Raw genomic sequence first — 24,679 nt, 5'->3', positions numbered from 1 at the left:
TCTGTTCCGCTTCGGATCGTTACCAAACAGGATGTTTTAGAGTTTGGGGTTAAAAGCTTGAGGTTCAGTTTTAGTTAGCTAAACTGGTTAAAACTAGCTAAATTTCCTAGTTTACATTACATCAGTGCCATTAGCAATTCTTAAAACCACACCAGCAACTCTAACTGGAAAAATCCCAGTTTAAATTATGTTTTACCACCAAGTTTTCAAACACACAGGTCACACAGGTCAGTCTTAATACACATATCCCAGCTAACACGTCCATATGGGGCCTGTATGGGAAGCTCAGTTGGGCACCAGAAAATACTGTCCTTGGGTTGGCCCCACATATGGAAGCCCACCAGGTTCCCAGTGTTGGGACCAGGAGGGGTTAAATATGTGCCCCATCTGCATACAGGGCCTTAAATGGGACCCACGTGAGATTAAGGTGGGCTGTATCTATCAGGCCCATTTGGGAAGCCCAACCAGGTGCCGGTAACAAAGTATGCACAAACCCACTCAGAGCTCATGCCCTAGAACCCACCTAGCCCACGTTCCACCCATGTGAGCCCCACAGGAGCATGTTGGCTGGGTAAACACACTCATATATTGAAAAGCTCATTCCGAGCATTGCTACACAATTCAGTATTAGAGATTTTACAAAAGCCTCAAACGTGATACAGATTGAGGAGAGACGCAGGCTGCGTCCCAGTTGCGTACTACACACTAATACTGTAGGGAATATGCTGGTTTGGCAGATTAGGACGCCTAATATTAACATACTAACCCAATTTCTGCTAACAGGAAGGGATGAAGTGTTGGTATGCCAACATACGTCACTGCTGGTTCAGGCGTGAGTAGCAGGTAGTAGGGTGAGTAGTAGGGTTTTCGTTTCACATTGCATTGTGGGACACTAGTGTCCTGAGTATGTGTCTTACATATCTGAGCATTTCCCACTTTGACCCTTTTATCTAGACTACATACTTCCTACTCAAATACAAGTGAGTATTGGTAGTTAGTACGCATTTGGGACGCAACCGCAATTCTGCTGCTCTGTCGTGGTATAATTGAGGAATTAAAGCAGCCTTATGGAAAATAGGTGTTGCTTGCTCCTGGGCTCCCCCTACAGCTGTGGAGTCCAATTCCCTTTTACACCACTGCCCCCTCATGTACAGCTAGACGTACACCTGCATTTCTGGACAAGCTGAGAGCTCCAGAAGCAGCTTGATCTGAAGGTGGAGAAGCATGTGGGCTGAGGTAGTAGAGTAATACTACAGGATTTTACACTAATATGACTCTATGGGTTCTGCAGCGTTACACAGCAGCAGTTCTGGAGAGAGGTTCTCCTCCTGCAGCTCCACCACCAAAGCTCCATAGTGCAGTAGAAGCAGCAGCGCTCCGGCCCGGAGTGGGAATGACGGAGACGCCGTTCTCCCTGTTACAGTCAGTGGAGCATCAGCATGGTTCTGAAGCTTCTGATTTATGGTAGAATTGTTACAGAATGCTACTTTAAATGGGATGGATTGAAGGCTTTTATGTCATTTTAAATAATTGTTAGATTTGTTTGTCCATTTATTTATTCTTATTTATTTGGGGCACCTGAGAGAAGCTGGATATAGTTTGAACTAGTGTCCTGTGAAAGTGCCCCCAAGTATTGCTGTGTCAGGCCCATCCTCACTCACTAATACACACAGACCCGGGTTTAACGTGAGGTGGAAGTGATCAATCTGCGACGCTCGCTAAGCTCCAACAAGCCATTTTCTGTTTGCGTTCAGTGAACTGTCTTTGCCGCTGTGTGTAATGGTGTAACAGTGGCGTGAGTTTGCACATAAAGGGCTTTCTGTGCTGTTTTCCATTGTGCTCACTGTGCTGAATCCGAGCCCTGAGCTCAATTGTTCCTGCTCATTCCTCCCCAGGCCGAGCGGTATGTGGCTATATTGTCAGCTGTAGTTTCCCATGTCGGCTGGTGTATTCAATATGGTAGCTGTCGTTAGGATTACAGCAGGAGCATGGAGCACAAGCCTGGGTCCCCTCACACCCTAATCCGCCACACCTGCCCCGGCTAATTAACGTCCTCAGACGTCTCTGATTTGCTGGATCAAGTGCATTAGTGCTGGGGGAGGAAGGGTGGGTCTGGTGTGTTAGATGTAGACTAAAGTCTGCTCGGCGAGCTTTTTTTTCAGAGAGGTAAAGTGATGCACTAAATGGACAAAAGTATTGGGACACCTGCTCATTCATTGTTTCCTTGGGTCTTAAAAAGAGTTTCTCCTGCTTTTGTTGGAGTAACTGTCTCTACTGTCCAGAGAAGAAAAGGATTTCTGCTAGATTTTGGAGCAGCATTGTTGTGAGGATTTGATTGCATTCAGCAACAAAAGCATTAGCGAGGCCCGGATGATGGATGCTCACCATCCCACCTCATACCAAACCCCTTAGCTCAACACTGAGGGCTTTATACCCCTCTAGCCCACGCCTGCAACTTGGTGCCTTTAGGTTCACCAGTTCTAAAGTCCTATTCTATTGGCAGTACTTCTCTATAGGGACTAGACAAGCTGTGTGTGAGTGTGTGTGTGTGTGTGGTGCATTTGCACTTCTGTTAATCAGATGTGCTAACTTAAAGTAGCTGGATGCATTCATTAGAAGGGGTGTCCACAAACTTTTGACACACAGTGTAGCTGTGCATATATGGCCACGTATCAGATTGCTGCATGGGTGCGACCTAGTTGAAGCTACTGCATCTTCAGGGCGGCTAACAGCTAACAGCATGCTAAGCTAGGCTAGTCCGCCTGTTTAAAGTCTTCTTGATCGGCCAAAAGCCTGCTCCCCCTCCCCTCTCTCTCTCTCTCTCTCTCTCTCTCTCTCTCTCTCTCTCTCTCTTTCTGGGCCTGCCAAAGGGACTGAAGATCCTGCTGGAATTCACTAGAACAATTAAATGGCTGGTTTGAGTCATGTGTGTTCCATTAAATTTCCTGACGTCACAATGCCACTGAGCTGTTGAGCTCTTGGCTCGGCTCTTCGGACAGATTGAAAACTCGTGTCTCCATTACAGAAAAAAGAGGGAGTAGCAATAAAACAGGGGATTCTATGCTACGCCTTATTATCAACACTAAATGTGATGACATGCAGGCGTATTTTCGTCGCTTTGAGGGCTTCGTTGTTGCTGGTTAGCGTCCCCTCCCAACCCGGCCGTTCAGCCCAGAACACTATTCTCAAAACTATGCTATTCTCTCTTTGATTTCTAGGCCGAACCAAGACGGGAACAAAAGGGAGCTCTATTCGATTACAGATTATTTATTAAATTCTATGGCTGTAGGAGTGATCAAAGGGGCTGAGCACGTGCTGGCTGTCTGTCTGCTGTGTGTCCTTGTCCACATACACTCACAATCCTCCAGCATTCTCCCGCCGTCCCTCCCCTGAGTCCGGCTCGCTGTGGCGAATGCAGAGGTGCTTCGCTCAGTCGTTATACAGAGAGGGAGAAGTTGTGAAATGCCGTCCGACAAAAGGGTGACAGGAACGCTCACACCCATCCGGTCTGCTCTGAACAGGGCTGCTACAAGCCTAGAATTTTGATTGGTACCCAGTGGAGTATCAGATTAGCCTTCTCCATACCAAAGAATACTGAAATGCTGTATGGACAAAAGTATTGGGACACCCGCTTATTCAGTACAAGAGTTAACTGTCTCCACTGTCCAGGGAAGAAGGCGTTCCGCTAGATTTTGGAGCAGCATTGCTGTGAGGATTTGATTGCGTTCAGCGACAAGAGCGTCAGTGAGGTCAGGATGTTGGATGATGATCACCACCTCACCTCACCTGGTCATACCGGTCATCCTGCACGGTCAGGCAGGTCACACAGGGCATGGTTATGCTGGTCATGGTGGTCAGCAGCTTGGCCATGCTGTGGTAATACTGGTTGACTAATTTGATAAAGCTGCATGACCTGCAGTCATATGTTCTGGAGAGAGAGAAAGGCCTGTCAAAAGTATTTGGACACCTTACATCCTTATAAAATTGGGGTTTGAAAGAGGAAAATCAAAGGTAACATGGCAACATGTGGTTCTATGAAAAGCTTCAGCATTCGTAAGATCCAAGACCCTGTGGCCTGACCTGGCACAAGCCTGTAACCTTACAGTTAAGGATACAACGCACACCATTGCTCCACAGCGTCCAGGTGCAAGCTGAAGTTGCGAAGAAGCTTTAGTAATCATTCAGGAGGCAGAAAGGGTTTCCGTGTTTAAACAGGTGCATAGAGAACCCCTCAGCCTTTTAGGGGCCCTTTTAAAGACTGAGCAAAACTTATTACTGTGGGTATTTTTATATCTCCTCCGACGATTTGCTCCAACGCTTTCTCCAACTCATGCCAGAAAACCTCCTCAAAGTCTGCTGCCTTCGTTCCCTTCTGCACAAACAGCACAGGTCATGTGCTCAAACGCTTTGAAATCACTTTTCTTGCACTGAAATGAAATTTATTTTTGATAATTAAACGAAATATTTAAATACAAGTCTGTATTAATTATAAAAAAATAGCATATTTAATATACAAGTATTTGATTCGATGTATTTTAATTCAGTGTAGTTTAATTATATGATATCTGGGGTATATTTGACATATATTTGATGCATATAGAGTTCTCTTACTGTTTACTGTAGGGTGTGAAACTACCTCCACCATGCTTGGAAGCTGTGCTTTAGCTTAGCTAGCTCTGACTGTGAGTTGCTTTGAAAAAAACAGCGCTCTATTACGCCACCAAGAGGAGATTCCGATTATATAGGAGTGACTTCTGTGATCTAACACAACGTGTAATGAAAACCGGGACTGTAATGGTACAGAAACAGAAATAGTCTGCATAAGTCACTGCTGCTTAGCCCACTTTACCCTGAGTCACTGACTGAACTGTATTTACTGTATTTAAATTACATGGTTTACTGTATTAAGTAATTAAACAATTACATTGAAGCAGCACAGCAAAATGACTATGAAGGGTTAATTTGGCTAATGCCTCGCTGTCAGTGTGGCAATAGCTGACCCAGAACAGTCCAGTCAACATGTGTGTGATTTGTGAGCCTGTTTGATTCAGTCTGAGGTTGAGCTAATGACTCTCAAACTGTTCTGAGTAATCAATTACAGGCTGTTTTCTGGGACATGCGTCACATTAGAGTAGGGGTGGAGGGGGTGTGCAGTAATATGATGGTGACATGGACACCCCTGCAATAAACCCCCCCCCACACCCCTATAATTTGCCTGAATATTACAAGACTAAGGGCTGGGGGATAGGGGGCTGGGGTACGGGGGTGTGGTGGCTGACGTCAGTGCCTTGCAGTAAACTCTACAGATGGAAGGCCTAAACTCTAAGTGAACTCAGAGCTTGGCTTCGGCTCTGCCTTCAGCCGGGCTGCCATAGGCAGAGGAGGACCGAACACACAGAAGGTCAAAAGTGTGAGAGGTATTTTTATTCATCACTCAGGTAGAAGTGAGTGGAGATACGAGGGTTTAAAAGACTTCTATAGAAGCTGAAGTATCAACTGAAGCTTTTTACTCCAGTAAAAGTGTAAAAGTACTGGTTTCAGAACCACTTCAAGTAGAAAAGTAAAAGTAATGGAAGGAAGGCCGAAAGCTTAGGCCGCGCCACAGGGGTCTATAGTGCACCCCCCCCCTCCCCCCTCCCAAAACCCCATTTCTCTAAAAGTCATAATGAGGAGAATGTTCTATTAAAATGTTGATGTTAAAAATGTTGGGCTGCACTAGGCTCCTGTTTCAGCTGCAGATCTGCCCATTGAAAATGAAGCATTTCAGTAATATCAGCTCTATTAAAGGAGCGTCTCTGTGCTCTACTGAGCATCAACATGAGCTTCATGGAGGAAAATATGAGGAGTCGTTGTCTAGAAGTTCTGTAAAGCTGCAGAAAGTCAGACTTCAGAGGCGTGTGATCAATAAGCTTTATTGGAGTGTAAATGTGGGGCTCAGTCGGGACGTTTCACTGCAGCTCTCTTGAGTCTCTGCCACGGACACAGTCTTCATACTAGACTACAGACGTCTGCTGTGAGCTCGCTGGAGAGTGGCGGGACGTGTGCAGGTGTGATGATCTCTTATAAACCAATAGGGAGTCAGAATGGAGTCTGTTTATACTTCTCATCCAATCAGGATCAGACTCTCACTTTCTGGATGGAGAGATTTATCTGGAGAGGGATTTTATTGATGACGAGCCGGAATGAAAACAAAGGGAAATGAAATAGGAGGAACGAGGCTGTTTTTAAAATGTAAGGAGGAGAAAGTTCAGATAATTGGGGGAAAATGGAAGAAGTAGAAAAGTGCTCTTTACATTTTGTCCGAATTGTATGATTGTATTAAGGGTTAAGAAGGTTTTGTCCTTCTCCTTTAAAGTCGCCATTTTGGAAATATGAGGTTTTTGCATGATACGCTTGTATGGTCCGTATGATGGATATTGGCCTGGATTGAACACAACGGGCAGTTGGTTCAATGTGGGATGAAAATGCCAGAGTTGGAAGGTCATCTTAAGGGTCAAGCTAACCTTAACTCTAAGAGCGGGAGCAGGTCCCAGTATGCCGCGATGCTGTGATGCCAGTCAGTGGCGTAACTAGGATCTTATGGGCCTTATTGGTGACTACAGATGACAGCATAATGCTTGTTTTGGCCTCAAACATGTTGACATACTCATTAATTATGTTAGACTACCTATTTGGATCGCAGTAATTGTGGCCTATGTCATGTTTAGCTGTCTGACACTCGGTAAGGAGGTTTTCATAGATTCTGAGATCTGAAGAGATCAGTACTGTAATGCAGCAAGAGCTCATTTGCTCAGAAAAACACTCATATTAAAACAGACACAGATTACATTCATATAAAAGCAGAGATTTTAATGCGTTTGTGTACCCTTGAAGAAGCTGAAGGAACCTGAGTGTTATTTGTAGGTCTCATTAAACACCTGCTTTATCTAATCAGTCCTTCATTAGGTTAAACCAGGAGCTGCTGGTAGAACTGAACTGACCTCAGCGTGATGGCTGGGGGCATCGAGGAGAAAGCTGGGATCCAACTGGCTTAAAAATATGAAAACGTTTATTAAAACAATAAATAGATTTGATTTGTTTTAGTTTGTTTGTAACTATATTAAGGTACGTTTTTACAGGTAGAGCACACTCACATATTAAAAAACCCTCAGGGCCCCTCAGAGCATAATAGCTATAGGGCCCTAGCTTACCCACTGCACAAGGAGCTCATCATAGCGATCCACCCCTCCAACAGTCTATTTTCAGGCCTATTTCCGCCTGCCTCGTTTAAACAGCAGCACTGCTGGTGAATATATCTACGCTGATGGGCGCGGTGGTCTCGAAATGAGGGGGTTCAGGTCAGTTTCTGGAGTATTGCTGTATCTGTATCTTGGTAACGGAGAACACAGGAGGAGCTCCACTGACTGAAAACAGTCTAGGCAGACGTTCGTCAGCAGTCAGACGTTCGCTGCTATCTCAGCAGTGAATTGTCAACACAGGCGCGTGCAGCCCGACGCTCGTACCCCCCTCGCACACATGGACACGCAGCAGTGCTCAAACCCATAGCACGGCCAGTCGGCAGCTATGCAGACTTTTACATCAACAATCATCAATAAATACAAACTAAAATATCATTATTCTGGAGGCGAGACGCTCCACCGCTTCAGCAAGCCGTCCCAGACCACTGCTGAAACAGCAATCCACCACAGTCAGAGCGCACCTGGCTCTTAAAGGGAGCGGCGAGAGACGCACTGACTGGTTTATCACTGCACCTTACGCCCAAAACACACACACCCCTGATTCATTAAGAGACTCAGTACATGACTTTTGTGAGTTTTGAGACGTGCAAGACGTACTTTTCCCCTCGTTACCATAGCAAAGACACACCGACACGCCCCCTAAATCAGGCTCGTGCGAGGCTGACAGGTCGCCTAAGAAGATCACTAAAATAGGGCCCTTTGTCATGTATAGGAATTGGAAAATATGCAGCTATAATTTTTGTTGATTATTATTATTATATGATTTGTTAATGTCAATAATTAATAATAATAATAATAATAATAATAAATGACCAATCGGGGGTTTCATTTGGTTGGGAAGTCCTAATAAATATGAAATAATTTAAAAAATATATGAAATTAAAAAAGAATATTCAGCTGCAATTTTAGTTGATTATTATTATTATTATTATTATTATTATTATTTAATGTATTAATGTTAATAATAATAATAATAATAATAATAAATGACCAATCGGGGGGTTTCATCTGGTTGGGAAGGCCCAATAAATATGAAAAAATAAAAACAATATATGAAATACAAAATATATTCAGCTGAATTTATTATTTACTTTCTTAATGTTAATAATAATAATAATAATAATAATAATAATTGACCAATCAGGCGGTTGTTTCATCTGGTTGGGAAGGCCTAACATATCAACTGCGAGAGATATCAACCAATCACATTGCACATTTCCAGTATGTGGGACCCAGTTCTTCTGGAGGTTCTAGATACCTCACTGGCTGTGACTGTGAGCAGTACTGTGAGCAGCTGTCAGTCAGATCAGTTAGAAACAGTGGCAGGGGCTCTGTGCCAGGCGGCTGTACTGTAGGAGGGGCTGTAAAACTGCTAATGTCGGTTACACGCCTCCAAACAAACGCATGCAGATCTTTCAGTGTTTGTGTTTAATCTAGAACACCTGGAAATGTCCATGTACCTGTCTAGTCCCTGTAGACAAGCACTGCCAATAGAATAAGACTCTCTGGAGGATTCTTCATGAACCTATTGAAGCTAATGCCAGACATGGGCTAGTAGAGGGGTATAAAGCCCCCCAGCATTGAGCTGTGGAGCAGTGGAAGAGCTGCTGTGTTCTCTGGAATGATGGATGGTGGTGGAGCTCCATCCAGAGTTGGAGATGATGAGGTGGGGTGGTGATTATGCAATGTCCTGACCTCACTAACGCTCTTGTCGCGGAAAGCCATTTAAATCCTCATAGCAGATTGATTTCCATTCCTAAATGGTTCATACAACATTGTAATATGTAAACCCCTTTAATTAAAGCTGAAAGTCTTAAATGTTTGATGTCAAGTTCATGGAGGTGGTGTATAGAGGCGAAAACACCAAAATTGTGTCTGTCCGAATATTTATGGACTTGAGCATTATATGTATGCAAGCTGGTATCAGTCTCTGAGTGTATTATCACTGAGATCTGAGATCAGATTCGAAGTTTTTCCAATGTCCATTGTTGCTGAAAGTCATCTGAATCCTCATAGCAATGCTCCTCCAAAGTCTAGTAGAAAGTCTTGACTTCAGACGAAGCTATGAACATGTAGGTGTCCCAATACTTTTGTCCATATAGTGTATATAGTAATCTATCTGTTCGCTTAGATTGATTTCAGTAAGGACAGTGCAGTGATGCCCAACAGACCCCGCATGAAAACGGCACTGTGAACACCAGAGAAACCTTCTCCAGAACACTTTGACCTAACGCTCTTCACCAAAAGGAGAAGTCACACCGGTGTTGAGCAAGAGGAACTGCCATAGTGAGAACATAAAAAAATAAACACAATACAGAAAGTTATGTTTTTAATATCCCTCAGCGTGCTCTTACAATATGTGTGTCTTCTTCAGTCCTGCTGGACAAAACATCCCAGGAGGCTCCTTGAGAAGCTGCTTGAGAGAGTGTGCAAAGATGCATCAAGCCACAGGAGGGTCTCCATTCTGCAAAGTAACGGTGCTGCAGGGTTCTTTAAGCGATAACATAGAAGAACCACTTTTTTTAGTGGGCTCAGGGGCTCCTGAGTGGTGCAGCAGCTGGGCAGTGGTCAGTTCAATTCCCTGGTGATGCTACAGTCTTCTGTATATGTAGTCAGGACCATAAGTACACTACATGTCCAAATGTTTGTGGACACCTATTCTAATGAATACATTCAGCTACAAACCCGCACTCTTGAACTCTCTGGAGCTGATAAACATCATGAACCTATGGGCACCATGCTGCCTAATGCCAGGCGTGGGCTAGTAGAGGGGTATAAAGCCCCCCAGCATTGAGCGGTGGAGCAGTGGAAGAGCTGTGTTCTCTGGAATGATGGATGGTGGTGCTTCATCCAGAGTTGGGGATGATGAGGTGGGGTGGTGATTATGCAACGTCCTGACCTCACTAACGCTCTTGTCGCTGAAAGTCATTTAAATCCTCATAGCAGTGCTCCTCCAAAGTCTAGTAGAAAGTCTTGACTTCAGACGAAGCTATGAACATGCATGTGTCCCAATACTTTTGTCAATATATCGTGTCTATCTGTTTGCTTTGATTAATTTCAGTAAGGACAGTGCACTTCTATGGAATGATGGATGGTGGTGGAGCTCCATCCAGTACTTTTGGGATGAGTTGGGGAGTTGAGGATTGTGGGATGAGGTGGGGTGGTGATCATCATTATCCAACATCCTGACCTCACTAACATTCTTGTCTCTCAGTGCAATCAAATCCTCACAGCAATGTTCCTAAGATCTAGTAGAAAGCCTTCTTCTCTGGACAGTAGAAACAGTTTCTCCAACAAAGGCAGGATAAACTCTTTTGAATACCCTTGATTTCAAAAGAAACAATGAATTAGCAGATGTCCCAATACTTTTGCCCATTTAGTGTATTTGGACAGTGACAAAACAGTCCCAGTGGCAGCTTTAACTCAAGGGATTTCACAAATTATATCGCAATAACCGTTTCCCTGTGTTTATGAAGGGTCATAAGTAATTGGACAGTCATGACCAGATGTAGCCTGTTCCCTCGTAATTGTAGGACCATTCCCGTTGTTGAAATTTGCATCTGGTTGCTTGGTTGGGAAGTCTCAAGATGAGGCGCAGAGAAGCTTGATGCCTAGATTGAGTATTAAAATAATCCTTATATTTACAATTATCTTAGATTATCCAGTTACTTCTGAATCTTGAAAATGGCTGTAATTTCTAAATGGTCCATACAATATTGTAATATGTGAACCCCTTTATTTAAAGCTGAAAGTCTTAACTGTTTGATGACAAGTCCATGGAGGTGGTGTACAGAGGCGAAAACACCAAAATTGTGTCTGTCCGAATATTTATGGACTTGAGCATATATGTATGCAAGCTGGTATCAGTCTCTGAGTGTATTATCACTAAGATCTGAGATCAGATCTGAGGTTTTTCCAATAACAGTCCATGGTTAGGCCTTTGGTATGGACTGTGCATGTGGCTGGTAGAGTGCTGAACAGGATCAGCTTGTATCTGTATATGTATGAGTGTGTGTATATGTATGTGTGTGTGTGTGTGTATGTGTGTGTGTAAGAGGAACTGTTCATTCATTTCCAGCACACCACCTATTCTTATGATGACTAGTGCATTTGTGAATTAAAGGAAATGAAAGGTTTACCTGAACAGAAGGGAAATGAAAGGTGGATTAGGTGTTTTTTTTATCCTCGGTGTGTTTGTGCATTTGCACTGCAATCTGCAATTATCCTCTTTCTGCAGTTCCACAAGCGAACGCCATTTCTGCAGTGAAATCTAACTGCGATGAAGTTGAGCGAAAAAAAATATTTTAAAAAATTCATAGTTTTTTTTTATTTGTTCGAGTCAGAAACTGCCATTCTGAACAAGAAAACACAAGCATATAAAACTCACACATAAAACTATATAAAACTGTCACACATTACCTATTTTATATTGCTACTCTGATCATAATTTGCATAAATAAGCTTCTTACCAATCTAAATGATGCTCTGGGGGAAAAAACATAGCGCATCCAACAAGAACTAATACTGCAATATATCTTTAATACAGCAGTGAAAACATGGCAGCTCACAGAAAATGCTGATGCTACACACTGATTAGACTCACTTACACCCAAAAGACGAGGGCACTAGGGGTTGCATAGACTAATCGACTAGACTGGGACGTCCACTAGTCACCCCAACAGTAACTAAGAAAAGGATGCAGGCAGACAGTAATGAAGGCAGCTCTTCTGTGAGACACTGTGCTAATCTTCTTTAGAGCTGAATCGAATCCAGGTCTACGGTGAAGCATCCTTTGCTAACTGCTAACCGCTTGTGGGTCCATACATACGAGCTGCCAGAGCATGGGTAGCACAGCCCAATAGTTAAAAACACCTGTAGTAGCAAGACGGGACAAACTGGAGTTCCCAGAACGTCCGTCCATTCATGGCTTCAAGGAGACTTTATTGTAATTCGTATAACATGTGGTACATGGGGTGGAATGAAATTGAGAGCTCAAGGTCCCAGTTACGCCCATAAATAAAATAATATTAATAATAAAAAATGGACACTGATCACAAGATAAAGTGTCCAAATGTGGGTAAAGTGTCTCAGTGTCCTCAAAAGTGCAGTGTTGTTTGGCTAGGTGGAGTTTAAGAGTCTTACAGCTGGGGTCCTTCATGATGCAGGTGGCCCTCTTCCTGCATCATGGACGAAAGAAGGCCACAACTCAGGAAATCGCATGTCAGCTTTATCGTTAAAAAGATGCTCGGCACTATCTGCTGTCTCTGGAGAGATCTTCAGAGACACTGTTTACTAAGCGCTGAAGTTGGACGTTTAGCGTAGAGCCTGTGTTTAGCTTCACCTCCATTTTCAAACGAACTTGGACTCAGAGGTTGCATCAGAGGTCTCGATGACCGCCTCACGGCGCTTTACTGTACTTTCATAACATGAGCTAAACGAGCTGCTTCCCCCACACCTTCTAGCCTCCTTAAATCTGGTGATTGTGTTGCCATGACATCACCTGAACTGCCTCACTCCTCAACCCACGCCATCGCCTGATGAGTGATGTGGGGGTCTCGCATTGTCTTGTTGGCAGATCATCACTGTTTGTGGTTCTCCTTCAAAAGAGAAGAGAGAGAGAGAGAGAGAGATCCTTCAAACACCTCCAACATCAGCGTAGGACGTATGAGCATCCGAGCCTCTGAGATTCCGAGATTCTGTTTGGGTGTGATGTACATTTGTGTTTGGACTAGTTACACTCAGAGCACTGCAGCAAAAAAATTTGAATATTAAAATGAGTGGGTGTGGTCTTGTCCTGTAGTTGTAGCTGTAGGTGTTGTAGGCCTTTCCTTGTTGTGCTACCACAAATGCGCCAGTCCTTATGAGCAGCTGGGCCTTCCTCGACCATCTACCTTCCTCTGAAGGCAAATAAATGATATGATTAGTCCAAATTTGTGTTTACGTCCTCGAGGAAAGGTCTAGAATGGAATAGATTTGCTCAGAAGAGCGTGGGAAGCCAACTGGTGGCCATAATGCACCTTAAGGTTGGCTTCAACGAGCAGCGCGAGGCTCTAAAGCGGCTCTTTCAGGACCTGTGCGTCATCTTATAACCCCGGTCTTACGTTTCTGATTTCTTGCAGCCCCAGACATAGCTGGTCATTCATTCAATTAGATACCCGCTCGCAGGAGAAGGAAGAGTGTGTAATTTGTTGGGCCACATCGCAGCAAGAGGCCTTATATAACTCAGACGTTCATCAATAAGACACAGATGCTATTAAGCTTTTCACAGGGAATTATGTAACGGCCTATTCATCACGAGGACCTGCTGTGGGGTAAAGGGGGTGCAGTGTGGAAGCGGGACGGGTGTGGCTGAACCCCAGGCTCTGCAGCGACCCACAGCACGAGAGAATGGGCCTGAATGGGTTACAGGGTGCATGCTTTGTAGTTCACATTTTGTGGCTGATCAGTTTAGTTACACAGGCAGACAGACAAACAGACAGACAGACAGACTAATAGATAGATAGATAGATAGATAGACAGGCAGACAACAGACAGGCAGACAGGCAGACAGACAGGCAGACAGACAGACAGATAGACAGACAGGCAGACAGACAGATAGATAGATAGACAGATGGACAGACAGACATATAGATAGATAGATAGATAGATAGATAGATAGATGGACAGACAGACAGACAGACAGATAGATAGATAGACAGGCAGACAGACGGATAGATAGACAGGCAGACAGACAGATAGATAGACAGGCAGACAGACGGATAGATAGATAGACAGATGGACAGACAGACATATAGATAGATAGATAGATAGATGGACAGACAGACAGACAGACAGATAGATAGATAGACAGGCAGACAGACAGACGGATAGATAGACAGACAGACAGACAGACAGGCAGGCATGCAGGCAGGCAGATAGATAGGCAGACAGACAGACATATAGATAGATAGACAGATAGATAGATAGACAGACAGACAGACAGACAGACAGATAGATAGATAGATAGATAGATAGACAGACAGACAGGCAGGCATGCAGGCAGGCAGATAGGCAGACAGACAGACAGATAGACAGATAGATAGATAGACAGACAGACAGATACACAGACAGACAGACAGATAGATAGGCAGACAGACAGACAGACATATAGATAGATAGACAGATAGATAGATAGACAGACAGACAGACAGACAGACAGATAGATAGATAGATAGATAGATAGATAGACAGACAGACAGACAGGCAGGCATGCAGGCAGGCAGATAGATAGGCAGACAGACATATAGATAGATAGATAGACAGACAGACAGACAGACAGACAGATAGATAGATGGATAGATAGATAGATGGACAGACAGACAGACAGACAGACAGACAGACGGACAGATGGACAGACAGACATATAGATAGATAGATAGATAGATAGATAGATAGACAGATGGACAGACAGACATATAGATAGACAGACAGACAGACAGATGATAATGGAGTCTTACACACTCTGTATAAGGGGTTCTTCAGGAGTTCCTGTATGATCATTTACCCACCCTAGACGTCTTCCAGACACCTCCAGTCTCCAGTTGCTTTAATGAAAAGCTCCTCATTTGGAAACAATCTGACTAACCGAACTGAGTGATGCGTGTGATACGGTGATGAATGGCAGGTGGAAGGATAAAGGGGTAGCAGTGGTGTAGCAGCTCAGGGCTGGAAGCAAAAAGGGAACGACTAGGGTTACATTACTCCCTACAACCCCTCTCCCTCCATTCCACAGACCCCCCCCCCCCCCCCCACACACACACATATATAATAGCTATTCACTTACACTTGTTCATACACTCCCTTAAAGCAACAACCGCAGTGTAACCTATATCCTCTATTCAGGATAAAACACAGCGTTTCTATACCACAGGTAAAGGGGTCACACTGCCGGACGGGCTGTAATAATAGCAGTCAGGGTCCAGTGTGCCGAAATATCCCTCAGCATTTCGAGTAAAAGCACAAACGCTCGTAAAAGGAGTTTGAAGGAAAACTGCACTAATAACAATGGTTCCGAAATGAGGCCTAATCTCTCCGAAGCCATTATCACTGAAGGTACTGGCTGTAAAATGGCTGGTGTGCTGAGTAACGGAGCACTGAATAGACAAGCTGATACGAGCAGGCGTTTCAGTTATTGTGGCCTGTCAGGATCACAGCAGTGTTTGGACAGGTGTTAGTTTTTCCTCAGCTGCCCTTTGATTCTCGCTCCGCAGCAGAACAAAACCCACAGCCGAGGCTCAGCTTTGTAAATACACTGCAAAAAAAAGAGGATCTAACAGAGCGCGATCTTCAACTGAGTCGACCTAAAGCAATATTTCTCATTAGAAGTCTGACTGTTCTTGATTTACACAGATTCACTTGAAGCCATTTTTTATTGACTAAAATCATCTCATTCCTTGGCAGGTGGCTTTAAGGGCCCATATGCAACACAATATTCCTTATTGTGCCTTTAAACTTATGCAAACCAATCGACCTCACAGCTCTATGGTGGAGCGACTGTCTAACTGCCTGCTTGACAAGAGACTCAGGAGACCATAAGCTCAATTCTCACCAACACCACAGCCATCTACGGTCAGGAGTCTATAGGAGAATATAGACAGAGTGATATAGGGGGAGCTCTGACCTTAAGATAGGAACGAACTGTGAACAGATTAAGGGGGCGGAGCCACAGACTGAGCATTATTTAATCAGCTGCAGCTCAATTACTAATAGATTGGAGTGGAGCTCAACTCAGAATGGATTATTAAGAACTTTTGGCCTGATTTAGCCATTTTTGAGTTTTCTTAATGTAGTGTAACTCCATTTGAGGCCTACTTTCTGCACTGGGCCCTCGGCCCACCACAAACGCTGCTCTTTGGCAAGAACTGAGCATCCTTGTTCTATGGCTTCACTGTGAAAAGCTCATTTTGGCACACTTTTATTTCAGTTGCTACTGTTTTGTTTTGTTGTTCCATTGTTCCAGTCCACCTCCACCCATAACCCCCTCCCTTCCCTTCTGTCTCCAGTCTTTCCAAGAGCAGCGCCATGTCTGAAACTGCAGCCTCGCTGTTTCCTCGCCAGGTTCTGGGGAATGTAATCTCTGAACTGAAAGCTGAAAGTAGGCCACGGCACTATTTCACATTTATTAATTTACACAGCCAATAGCATACGACCTGTCACAAAGAGCATCCATTTAACCCCCGCCCCCCCACTCTGCTCGTCACCCTCGCCCCAGCCCCACAGGCACTAGCAGCTCTCCTAACAGATCGCCTTCAACATTCATCCATTCCACTCCAGCGTTCACACGAATGGTGCGAGCAGCTGCGTCTGAATGCAGGAGCGTTAAATCATTTATCAGTTTATTGTTTTGGCTCATTTTTCCAGGAAATGATTTAATGGATTTGAACGCTGTTCGAGGCCGAGGAGTAAATTATTACATAAATATGAACTAAAAGATACTGATGGGGGTCCTTTTCCCCTCTCTGTGGCAGTGTACACAGCAGACACCCCATGAAAACCAGTGGCTCCTGGCAAAGGGGTGGATCTAGAGCTTAGGCAGCAGGTGAAGAGTCAATTCTTGAAGGTGTTGAAGCAGGAAAAATGGACAAGCATAAGAATTTGCAACACTTTGACCAAGAACCAAGAACCAAACTGGGTCAGAACATCTCCAAAACATCAGGCAGGTCTTCTTCCCAGTTTGATGTTCGTAGTATGCAGTGGTCAGTACCTACCAAAAGTGTTCCAGGGAAGTGTGCACCACATAACACCTTCAGAGGTCGTGTGGAGTCCGTGCCTCAGCGGGTCAGGGCTTACACAATATTAGTTAGGTGGTTTTAATGTTATGGCTGATGTGGCTGGTGTACAGCCTACAGCATTTTAGCCTGTGTGTGATACACAAATATTATATGTGGGACTAAATGCAAGGAAAATGTAGGACAAGGGCCCTTTAAAGGCTCATACACATGGCTAGCGGGCCGGTTAGCTTGTTAGCCCTTAGCTAGCTAATGTAAACAAGCTGTAAAACAAGTGTAAACACTGGAAGCCTGAGCTGGTACATTTCTTTTACAAACAGCACCACCGTGTAATTCAACAGCTCCGAGAAACAAGCGAGCAGACCGGCTTGTGTTTCTAAACAAGCTTGGGTGGCTTCGTCCTCACAGGCCCGGGGGTTACTGGAATTCTGGGAGCAAGGGGTCCGCCTAGGGGTGTATGTGGTTGCCAGCTACAGTTTACTGTCCTCTAAGTACAGGAATCTCTGAAATTCTGGAATAGTGATAAAGGTACTAAAGGTTTGGGGCTTAAATATCGGGACAGAAATACGAGCTAGCTACTAGGCCTAGCTAGAACACACGAGGCCCGGGGTGAGAATACAGATGAATAATGCTGGAAAAACCAGCACAGACCAGCTTATGTTATGTTCTGGACAGTGGAATGCTGGTCAACCAGCATAACTAGCCTGTGTGAACAGCTACATTAGCATTAGCCCAGCAACAGACCAGCGTAACCAGCTCACCAACTGGAATTTGTGCTGGTCTGAGCTATGGTTTTAATTAAACTGTGGCCTTTAATTTGTACAGTTTGTTTGTTTACTGTATCTAGAATTGGTCCAGTAATCAGGTTCTAGATTAATTGTGTCTGCTAAAGTACAATTTAGGACCAAAAATTGGCTAAAACTAGTGGAAGCCCCTTTTTGAGGGTTTGCACTATAAGCAAATGTGGTTTTCTGACTTGTAGTAATAGTGAAACTCATCTCATAGTGGAACATTTGTTGAAAGGTTCTATAAAGAACCATAGAACACAGGCTTTCCAGCATAGGGAACCATTTAAGCATTCAGAGGGGTTATTTGGGTGGTCATGGTCCTATATAGAACATTGTCTTTTCTAAAGAACCCTTTTACGCATGTACACTCTAAGCAAAACGTATTCTCTGACACTATTGCAATAGTGGAACAATTGTTGGTTCTATGTAGAACCCCTTTTTTTAAAGGCTCTATAAAGAACCGTAAAGAAACCGGCTTTCCAACATTGGTAAGAGCCAGACCAGACCAATGACATGTGGACCATGTAGAAATCATGGACTGCGCAATGTCTGTCCAAAGCCAAGCAACCACAGGTTTAGCGTCTCTGCTGGCTGGGTGCGGTAGGATGTGTAGCCCCACCCTTCCCCATATGTTTGAGTGACAAAACTCCGCCCATTTTCCTCCTATAAACTGTCTTTCCATCTCCAGTGTCTCCAAACTTCAGCAGTTAGTTGATATCAGCCCATTTAAATTTCCCCAGAAATCAGTTTTTAACCCTTACTCTGGTCGTGGGAAGGCGGGGCTACACTTAGGAATGAAGTGATTGACAGACAGCCTTGGCTGGCAGAGGCCGGTCATCTGCAGCAGGACCTGCATAACTTCTTTTGCAAATCTTTCTGTTCATAATTGGAGGAGCTGAGCTGTAGAGGAACTTACATGAGCTGCATTTTTACTGGGAATCCCGGGGGAAAATCTGCTCAGTGAAGGCGGTCTGAGACACTGAGGCTTGGTCTGGGAGAAGGGGGCGGGTCTATTAAATAAGTAGGTGAGTCTGGCTCCGCCTCTGGTCTCCACTGCACTGGACTCTGGTTGCAAATTTGACAACATGGTGGACAGTTTTGGCCTTATTTCTATATAACGGAGCCATGTCGTCCATGTTTTGTACGGTCGTTAAACCACTGTCTTCACTAAGGACTCTCAGACAAGCTAATTTTTTAATAGTGCAGAATTTGTCGCTTAATTATTAAAGGCCCAGCTGACTGTCTGACTCTTAAATAAATGGAAATGAAAATGACCTCATTTGACCTTTTCTGACCTTTTACTCCATTAAACATTTGTTACTGAATACGTCCACTCATTGTGTGTTATGTTATCCACCCATGAATAATCATGTGGAGCGCTTATAAAATATTACCGTTGGGGGGTTAATGGGGGTGGGGAACTGAAACCCCACTCAGCGACCCCTCTGGCAGGAATATTAATATTTAGGCTATTTCAGAAAAAAAAAAATCGAACCACACCACCAAATAAAAGCTGTGTAGCTTCACTCGCTGGTTTGCGCTACCCTGCCATTTCCTCTCACTCCTGTTCCCCTCACTTATCCTCAATTACATAAGTGACTGTAATCTAGAAGTGGGACCAGTCTGATGCTCTTATGGTTTTTCTCAGGAATAAAAAATAGGAGATAATGTTGATTAAGGTAGAGCTCATGCTGTTGCGTCTCTATGAAAAGGCACCTGCCTTTCAGAGGCTATTATTTTCCGCCGTAACAGTAAACAAGCAGCCCACCTGCTATGAGCTAGCAGAGTTAGCACACTTAGCTCAGTTACGTGTTATTGGCTTTGTTGGCTCAATAAGGCCGGTTAGCTTGGGCCACGTATCTTCCATATTTTCTGCTGGTTCTTCTAAAGCAGTTAGCTTAGCGTAGTGGTTCTAGTCATCTTAGTTAGCTCATATAATAAAGCGTATTATTCAAAATTAGGGTTTAGTTACCTTTGTTAGCTCAGATCGGTGAGCCTTGTTAGCTCAGCCCCTTCGGCCTATAGACTGTAGCCATTTTTCAATGCCAAAGCTCCAAAATTATGAAGGGTGAGGGGTTTCTTTTCACCAAAAAGAGTTTGATATACCGCACTGATATATGTAAATGAGCTCTGTTCTGATTAGCTGCCCAATCTTATAACTTCAGTGATCATAAAAAATGTTTCCATTAACGAACAGTATTAACGGGAAGGTGAGCAGCACAATATTTAACAAAACTTTAAGAACATTTACAAACATCATTTAATATTAATTTTTTTACTTATTTTAACATTTTAATTCAACATTTATTCAAAAATAAGGAAGCGAGTGGCTCAGAGGGTCACTGGGTCGAATCCCGGTCATGCCTCTAGCCATCAGCAGAGCACAATTGGACTTGCTCTCTCCAGGGTGGGTAGATGGCGCTCTCTCCCAACATCGCTAAAGCAATGAAAACATGGTAGCTCACGGAAAGCGCAGTGGACTCTACCCACTGGTCTTCAGCATCAACATGCACTGCCCCAACTCTTCTGGCAGCAGCTTTACCCCCACTAAACCATTCGATTCCCTGATTCTGCTGACGAAATGACCACTAGGGGGCCTGCAGAAATGACCATCCACATGAACTACGAAAGGGTTTTTGGTACAGCTAGCTATGGGCAAGGACATTCGTCTCGGATCTGTTTTCATTTCACACCCTATCTGCGTCTCTGACTGTATGTATGTGTGTGTGTGTGTGTGTGTGTGTGTGTGTTTCGGGCTTTGTACGCAGGCTTCGGTGGTGTGTTTGTGAGTGTGTGTGTGTGCACTGATTTACTCTAGGGTAACTCAGAAATGCAGAGCGCTGGAACAATAGGAAAGCAAGCAGAGAAGCAGAAGCTAAAGGCCAGGCCTGAATGAGAACAGTGAAGTGTTGCTCTCAGCGTGTGTGTGAGATGTGTTTGGTATGTGTGTGTGTATGTGTGTGTGTGTGTTTGACTACCTTGGATTTGTGTAGTGAGCTCGCGCATGCACAAACCATTTAGTCTCTGTCTGTTTATTCTACTTGTGTAATTCAAGTGTCATTGTTTGCTAAGGAAGTACACTCCAGCAAGTGTGTGTGTGTGTGTGTGTGTGTGTGTGTGTGCGTGTGCATATGCATGTGTGAGAGGGCTCACGCAGCTTCATCAAGTACACTACTCAGGTCGGTGCTGTATTTTGCACGCCTTTAGCGTAGCCGGCTGTGATGGTGATTGCATTGCGTCCCCGGAATCTGTCCGCTCTTCACGCGTCTGGACACAAGACCCCGTTAGCTTGCAGAAAGTGAGCGGAAAGGCTCCTCTAATCAGAGTTTGGCTCAGCCTCCTGTCATGTGGCCTGGTGTACAAGGCTGATATGATCAGACAGGAGGAGGCTGCTAGTAAATATTAACTGAGGGTAGTAGCTTTGGAAGTTTGGGCAGAAAGTGAAAGCAACGGGCAGGGAAATCTCCAGTGGCCTGAGGACCACTGGTTGTTGGACTGCCTCTGCTCCACAGCAGGTCTGCAAGAGCCACCTCACACATCTTTTTAAGTCTCGCGAAAGTTAATCTCTGCTTCTTTTTCGCCCTCCAGGAACCCATGCCTTTGGCTGTCTGAGAAGCACTGGCTTATACAACGAAGCAACAGCGAGACAATCTGGTGCCCAGAAGTCTGAAAAGCAGCCACCTGGAGAGCATGAAGTCTGACCGTCTGTAAGAAGAAGAAAAACCGAGGACTATAGAATCCCATCAGATGCTCACCGCTAGTCAGATACAACGGAGCACACACTCTGTAACATGAGGGAGGACGTAGAGGGGCTGTTGCCTTACCCACACTCTCTTCCTCGATGCTGACCGGTTGTTTTTAGCCATCACTATTTGGGGGGGTATCCGTTACTATGACCCCCCCAGCGATTGGGATCTAGCAAGGCCGAAAGTTGCCGAACCGGGACAGACGTGCCAGGGTCTTCTTCCTTTATCCGACATGTTCCGGTAGCACCACATGCCAAATCCTCGATTGCTGATCTCTAGGAAATTACAGCCTGACTGCTGCCTTTAGGCGACGCACGTGATCTAAACCCACCGGCCTCTTCTCTGGACTGGGGCGGGGCCATATTTGTCATTGACTTTGTTGTTCTCCTGAAGTTCTTCCTATTCGCACTTCTCTATCGTTGACCTAGAGCTCAGTTTGGCGTCGATTTCCCGTTCCTCTTTCACATTTTTCGGTTGCGGTTTGACTCTGTCCTTGCTGGGAGCTGTTGTGGAGTACCTGCGTCTGCAAAACCTGTTTCTGACCATGGGCTGCCGGCAGAGTTCGGAGGAAAAGGAAGCGGCCAGGCGCTCAAGGCGCATCGACCGGCACCTTCGGTCGGAGAGCCAGCGCCAGCGGCGCGAGATCAAGCTCCTGCTCCTGGGCACCAGCAACTCGGGCAAGAGCACCATCGTCAAGCAGATGAAGATCATCCACAGCGGGGGCTTCAACCTGGAAGCTTGCAAGGAGTACAAGCCGCTGATCCTCTACAACGCCATTGACTCCCTCACTCGCATCATCCGGGCCTTGGCAACCCTCAAGATCGACTTCCACAATCCGGACCGTGCCTACGACGCAGTTCAGCTCTTCGCCCTCACGGGTCCAGCTGAGAGCAAAGGCGAGATCACGCCCGAGCTCCTGGGCGTGATGAAGCGCCTCTGGGCCGACTCTGGGGTGCAGGAGTGTTTCCAGCGCTCCAACGAGTACCACCTGGAGGACAACACCGCCTACTACCTGAACGATCTGGACCGGATCTCTGCGCCCGAATACATCCCAACCGTGGAGGACATCCTGCGCTCCCGAGACATGACCACTGGCATCGTGGAGAACAAGTTCACCTTCAAGGAGCTCACTTTCAAGATGGTGGACGTGGGTGGGCAGCGCTCAGAGAGGAAGAAGTGGATCCACTGCTTCGAGGGCGTGACCGCCATCATCTTCTGCGTGGAGCTGAGCGGCTACGACCTCAAGCTTTATGAAGACAACCAGACGGTAAGGACGGAAGCAGGGATTTGGGGTACCGTGAGTTTCAGTAAAATCATGGCGTCTTGGATTAGATGGGAGGACGGATTAGAGGTTAGTCGACCACATCAGGTAGAGCAACTATGGGAAAAGGTGCCACCTGAAAAAGTGTGTATGGCTTCTGTAGCTTCTTTGCACCATAAAGACTTAAAGGCTGAAAGCGAGAGGGGACAGTAGACCGTGTTGTGGTCCAGTTAGTGAGCTCTTACATAAAAGAAACTAAAGAATAAAGGAGGCAAAAAAATCTACCATAGAAGAACCACATTTGGTTCCCAAAAGCCTGTAATTGTACGATCTATGATGATCTTAGTTTGAAGAACCTTTCTGAAGTTCAAAGTACCTCCACATAGTCCACAGTCTGCTCAAATACCGTATAAGGAGTCCTGGTGGTCCTTAAACTGGTCCTCATGGTCGGTCCTGATTCCCTCTTCCACATAAACCCCCTAGGGATATAAAAACTGCACAATCAGGGGGTCTTTGAGAACAACCTTTTTTTATGGAATCAAAAGTGGTTCTCTTCTGACTTCACTCAAAGAACCTTGTGTTGCCCCTTTTTTTGTTAAGTGGGTTTGAGGACCCCTGGTTGAGGACCCCATGCTGTAATCGCAGTATGAGGAGAGGCTGAGGGACTGTAGGAGAGCTTGACCTATGTGGTGGAAGAGAAAAGGGTAGATCTGGTAGATTTGGAATATACACTGTGAATGGACAAAAGTATTGGGACACCTGCTCGTCGGTTGTTTCCTCTAAAATCAGATATAGTAAAGAGAGTTGATCCTGCTTTTGTTGGAGTAACTGTCTCTACTGTCTAGAGAAGAAGAAAGGCTTTCTACTAGAGCAATGCTGTGAGGGTTTGATTGCATTCAGCAACAAGAGCGTTAGTGAGGTCAGGATGGTGAGGTTGGATGATCACAATCCCAACTCATCCTAGAAGCATTGGATGGTGCACCACTGTCCATCATTCCAGAGAACACAGTTCTTCCACTGCTCCACAGCTTAATGCCCCCCCCCCAAACACCCACCTTCTAGCCCACACCTGGCATTAGGCACGGTCCCGATAGGTTCATGCTTATTTATCGGCTCCATAGAGTCCTATTCTGTTGGCAGTGCTTCTCTGCAGGGACTAGACCAGCTGAATATGTGTATTTGCACATCCGTGTCAGCAGTGGGTGTAACTTAAAATAGCTGAATGCATTCATTCGAGGGGTGTCCACAAACTTTTGGACATATAGTGTGTAAGAAGAGAAGGCCTATCCCTGGGGCACTACTAAACGATACCTAGGGCCTCAGCAAACAGGTCGAAGCGGGCCGTGACGCTAAAGGCAGTTGTGGTGGCGCGTTTGAAAGCGGGTCAATGCGCCTCCAGTCTCGTGACTTGGATGAAGCCGCAGGGGAAGCGCAGACAGAGGGGTGGACGAGTGCAGCTGTGTTCTCTGGCAATTGAGGTGACCAGATAATGCAAACACTAAGAGTCACACTAAGCCTGACGTTATCAGCTCCACGGTGTGTCATCCTCGCCGTAAATCCATCCGGACGCTGGCCTCTGACGCTCCTATTTCTTTATCTCCCCATTTCACATTTCCCGTGTGCCGTCCTGCCCACAGAATTCGGCTCTCGCGCTCCCCTTTCGGGGAAGGGCCGACACTATTACGCCCGGTCTCCTCAAATAATTTGCGGATGGTATTTACTTTGGCTCAGCGAATCCGATGCGCGCAGGCGCTCGGCGGGTAAACAGAGGTGTGTTTGATGAGGGAGCTGATTTCCTGTCCTCAGGCTCTGCTTGTTGGCTCCCTTTGTTCTCCTGCAATAAGGAGAGGGTTAATTGCTAATCAGTGGTTTTCAAATA

General features: G+C 45.2%; 1 protein-coding gene across 3 annotated transcripts in view; it reads left to right on the top strand.

Moving 5' to 3' along the window:
- gnaz (guanine nucleotide binding protein (G protein), alpha z polypeptide) overlaps positions 1-24,679 on the top strand; it is a 78,624-nt gene that overhangs the window by 27,554 nt on the left and 26,391 nt on the right. For all 3 annotated transcript variants that reach the window (XM_072658165.1, XM_072658166.1, XM_072658167.1), the window contains one exon: positions 21,382-22,806. In XM_072658165.1, coding sequence (XP_072514266.1) covers positions 22,084-22,806 — 723 coding nt within the window. In that variant the 5' untranslated portion in view covers positions 21,382-22,083. The remainder of the gene's footprint in view (positions 1-21,381; positions 22,807-24,679) is intronic.

The sequence above is a fragment of the Salminus brasiliensis genome, chromosome 16 (genome assembly GCF_030463535.1).
Source record: "Salminus brasiliensis chromosome 16, fSalBra1.hap2, whole genome shotgun sequence".
Taxonomy (NCBI): Eukaryota; Metazoa; Chordata; class Actinopteri; order Characiformes; family Bryconidae; genus Salminus; species Salminus brasiliensis.
Note: the sequence above shows the minus strand (reverse complement) of the source record. Positions and strands in the feature narration are given on the sequence as shown.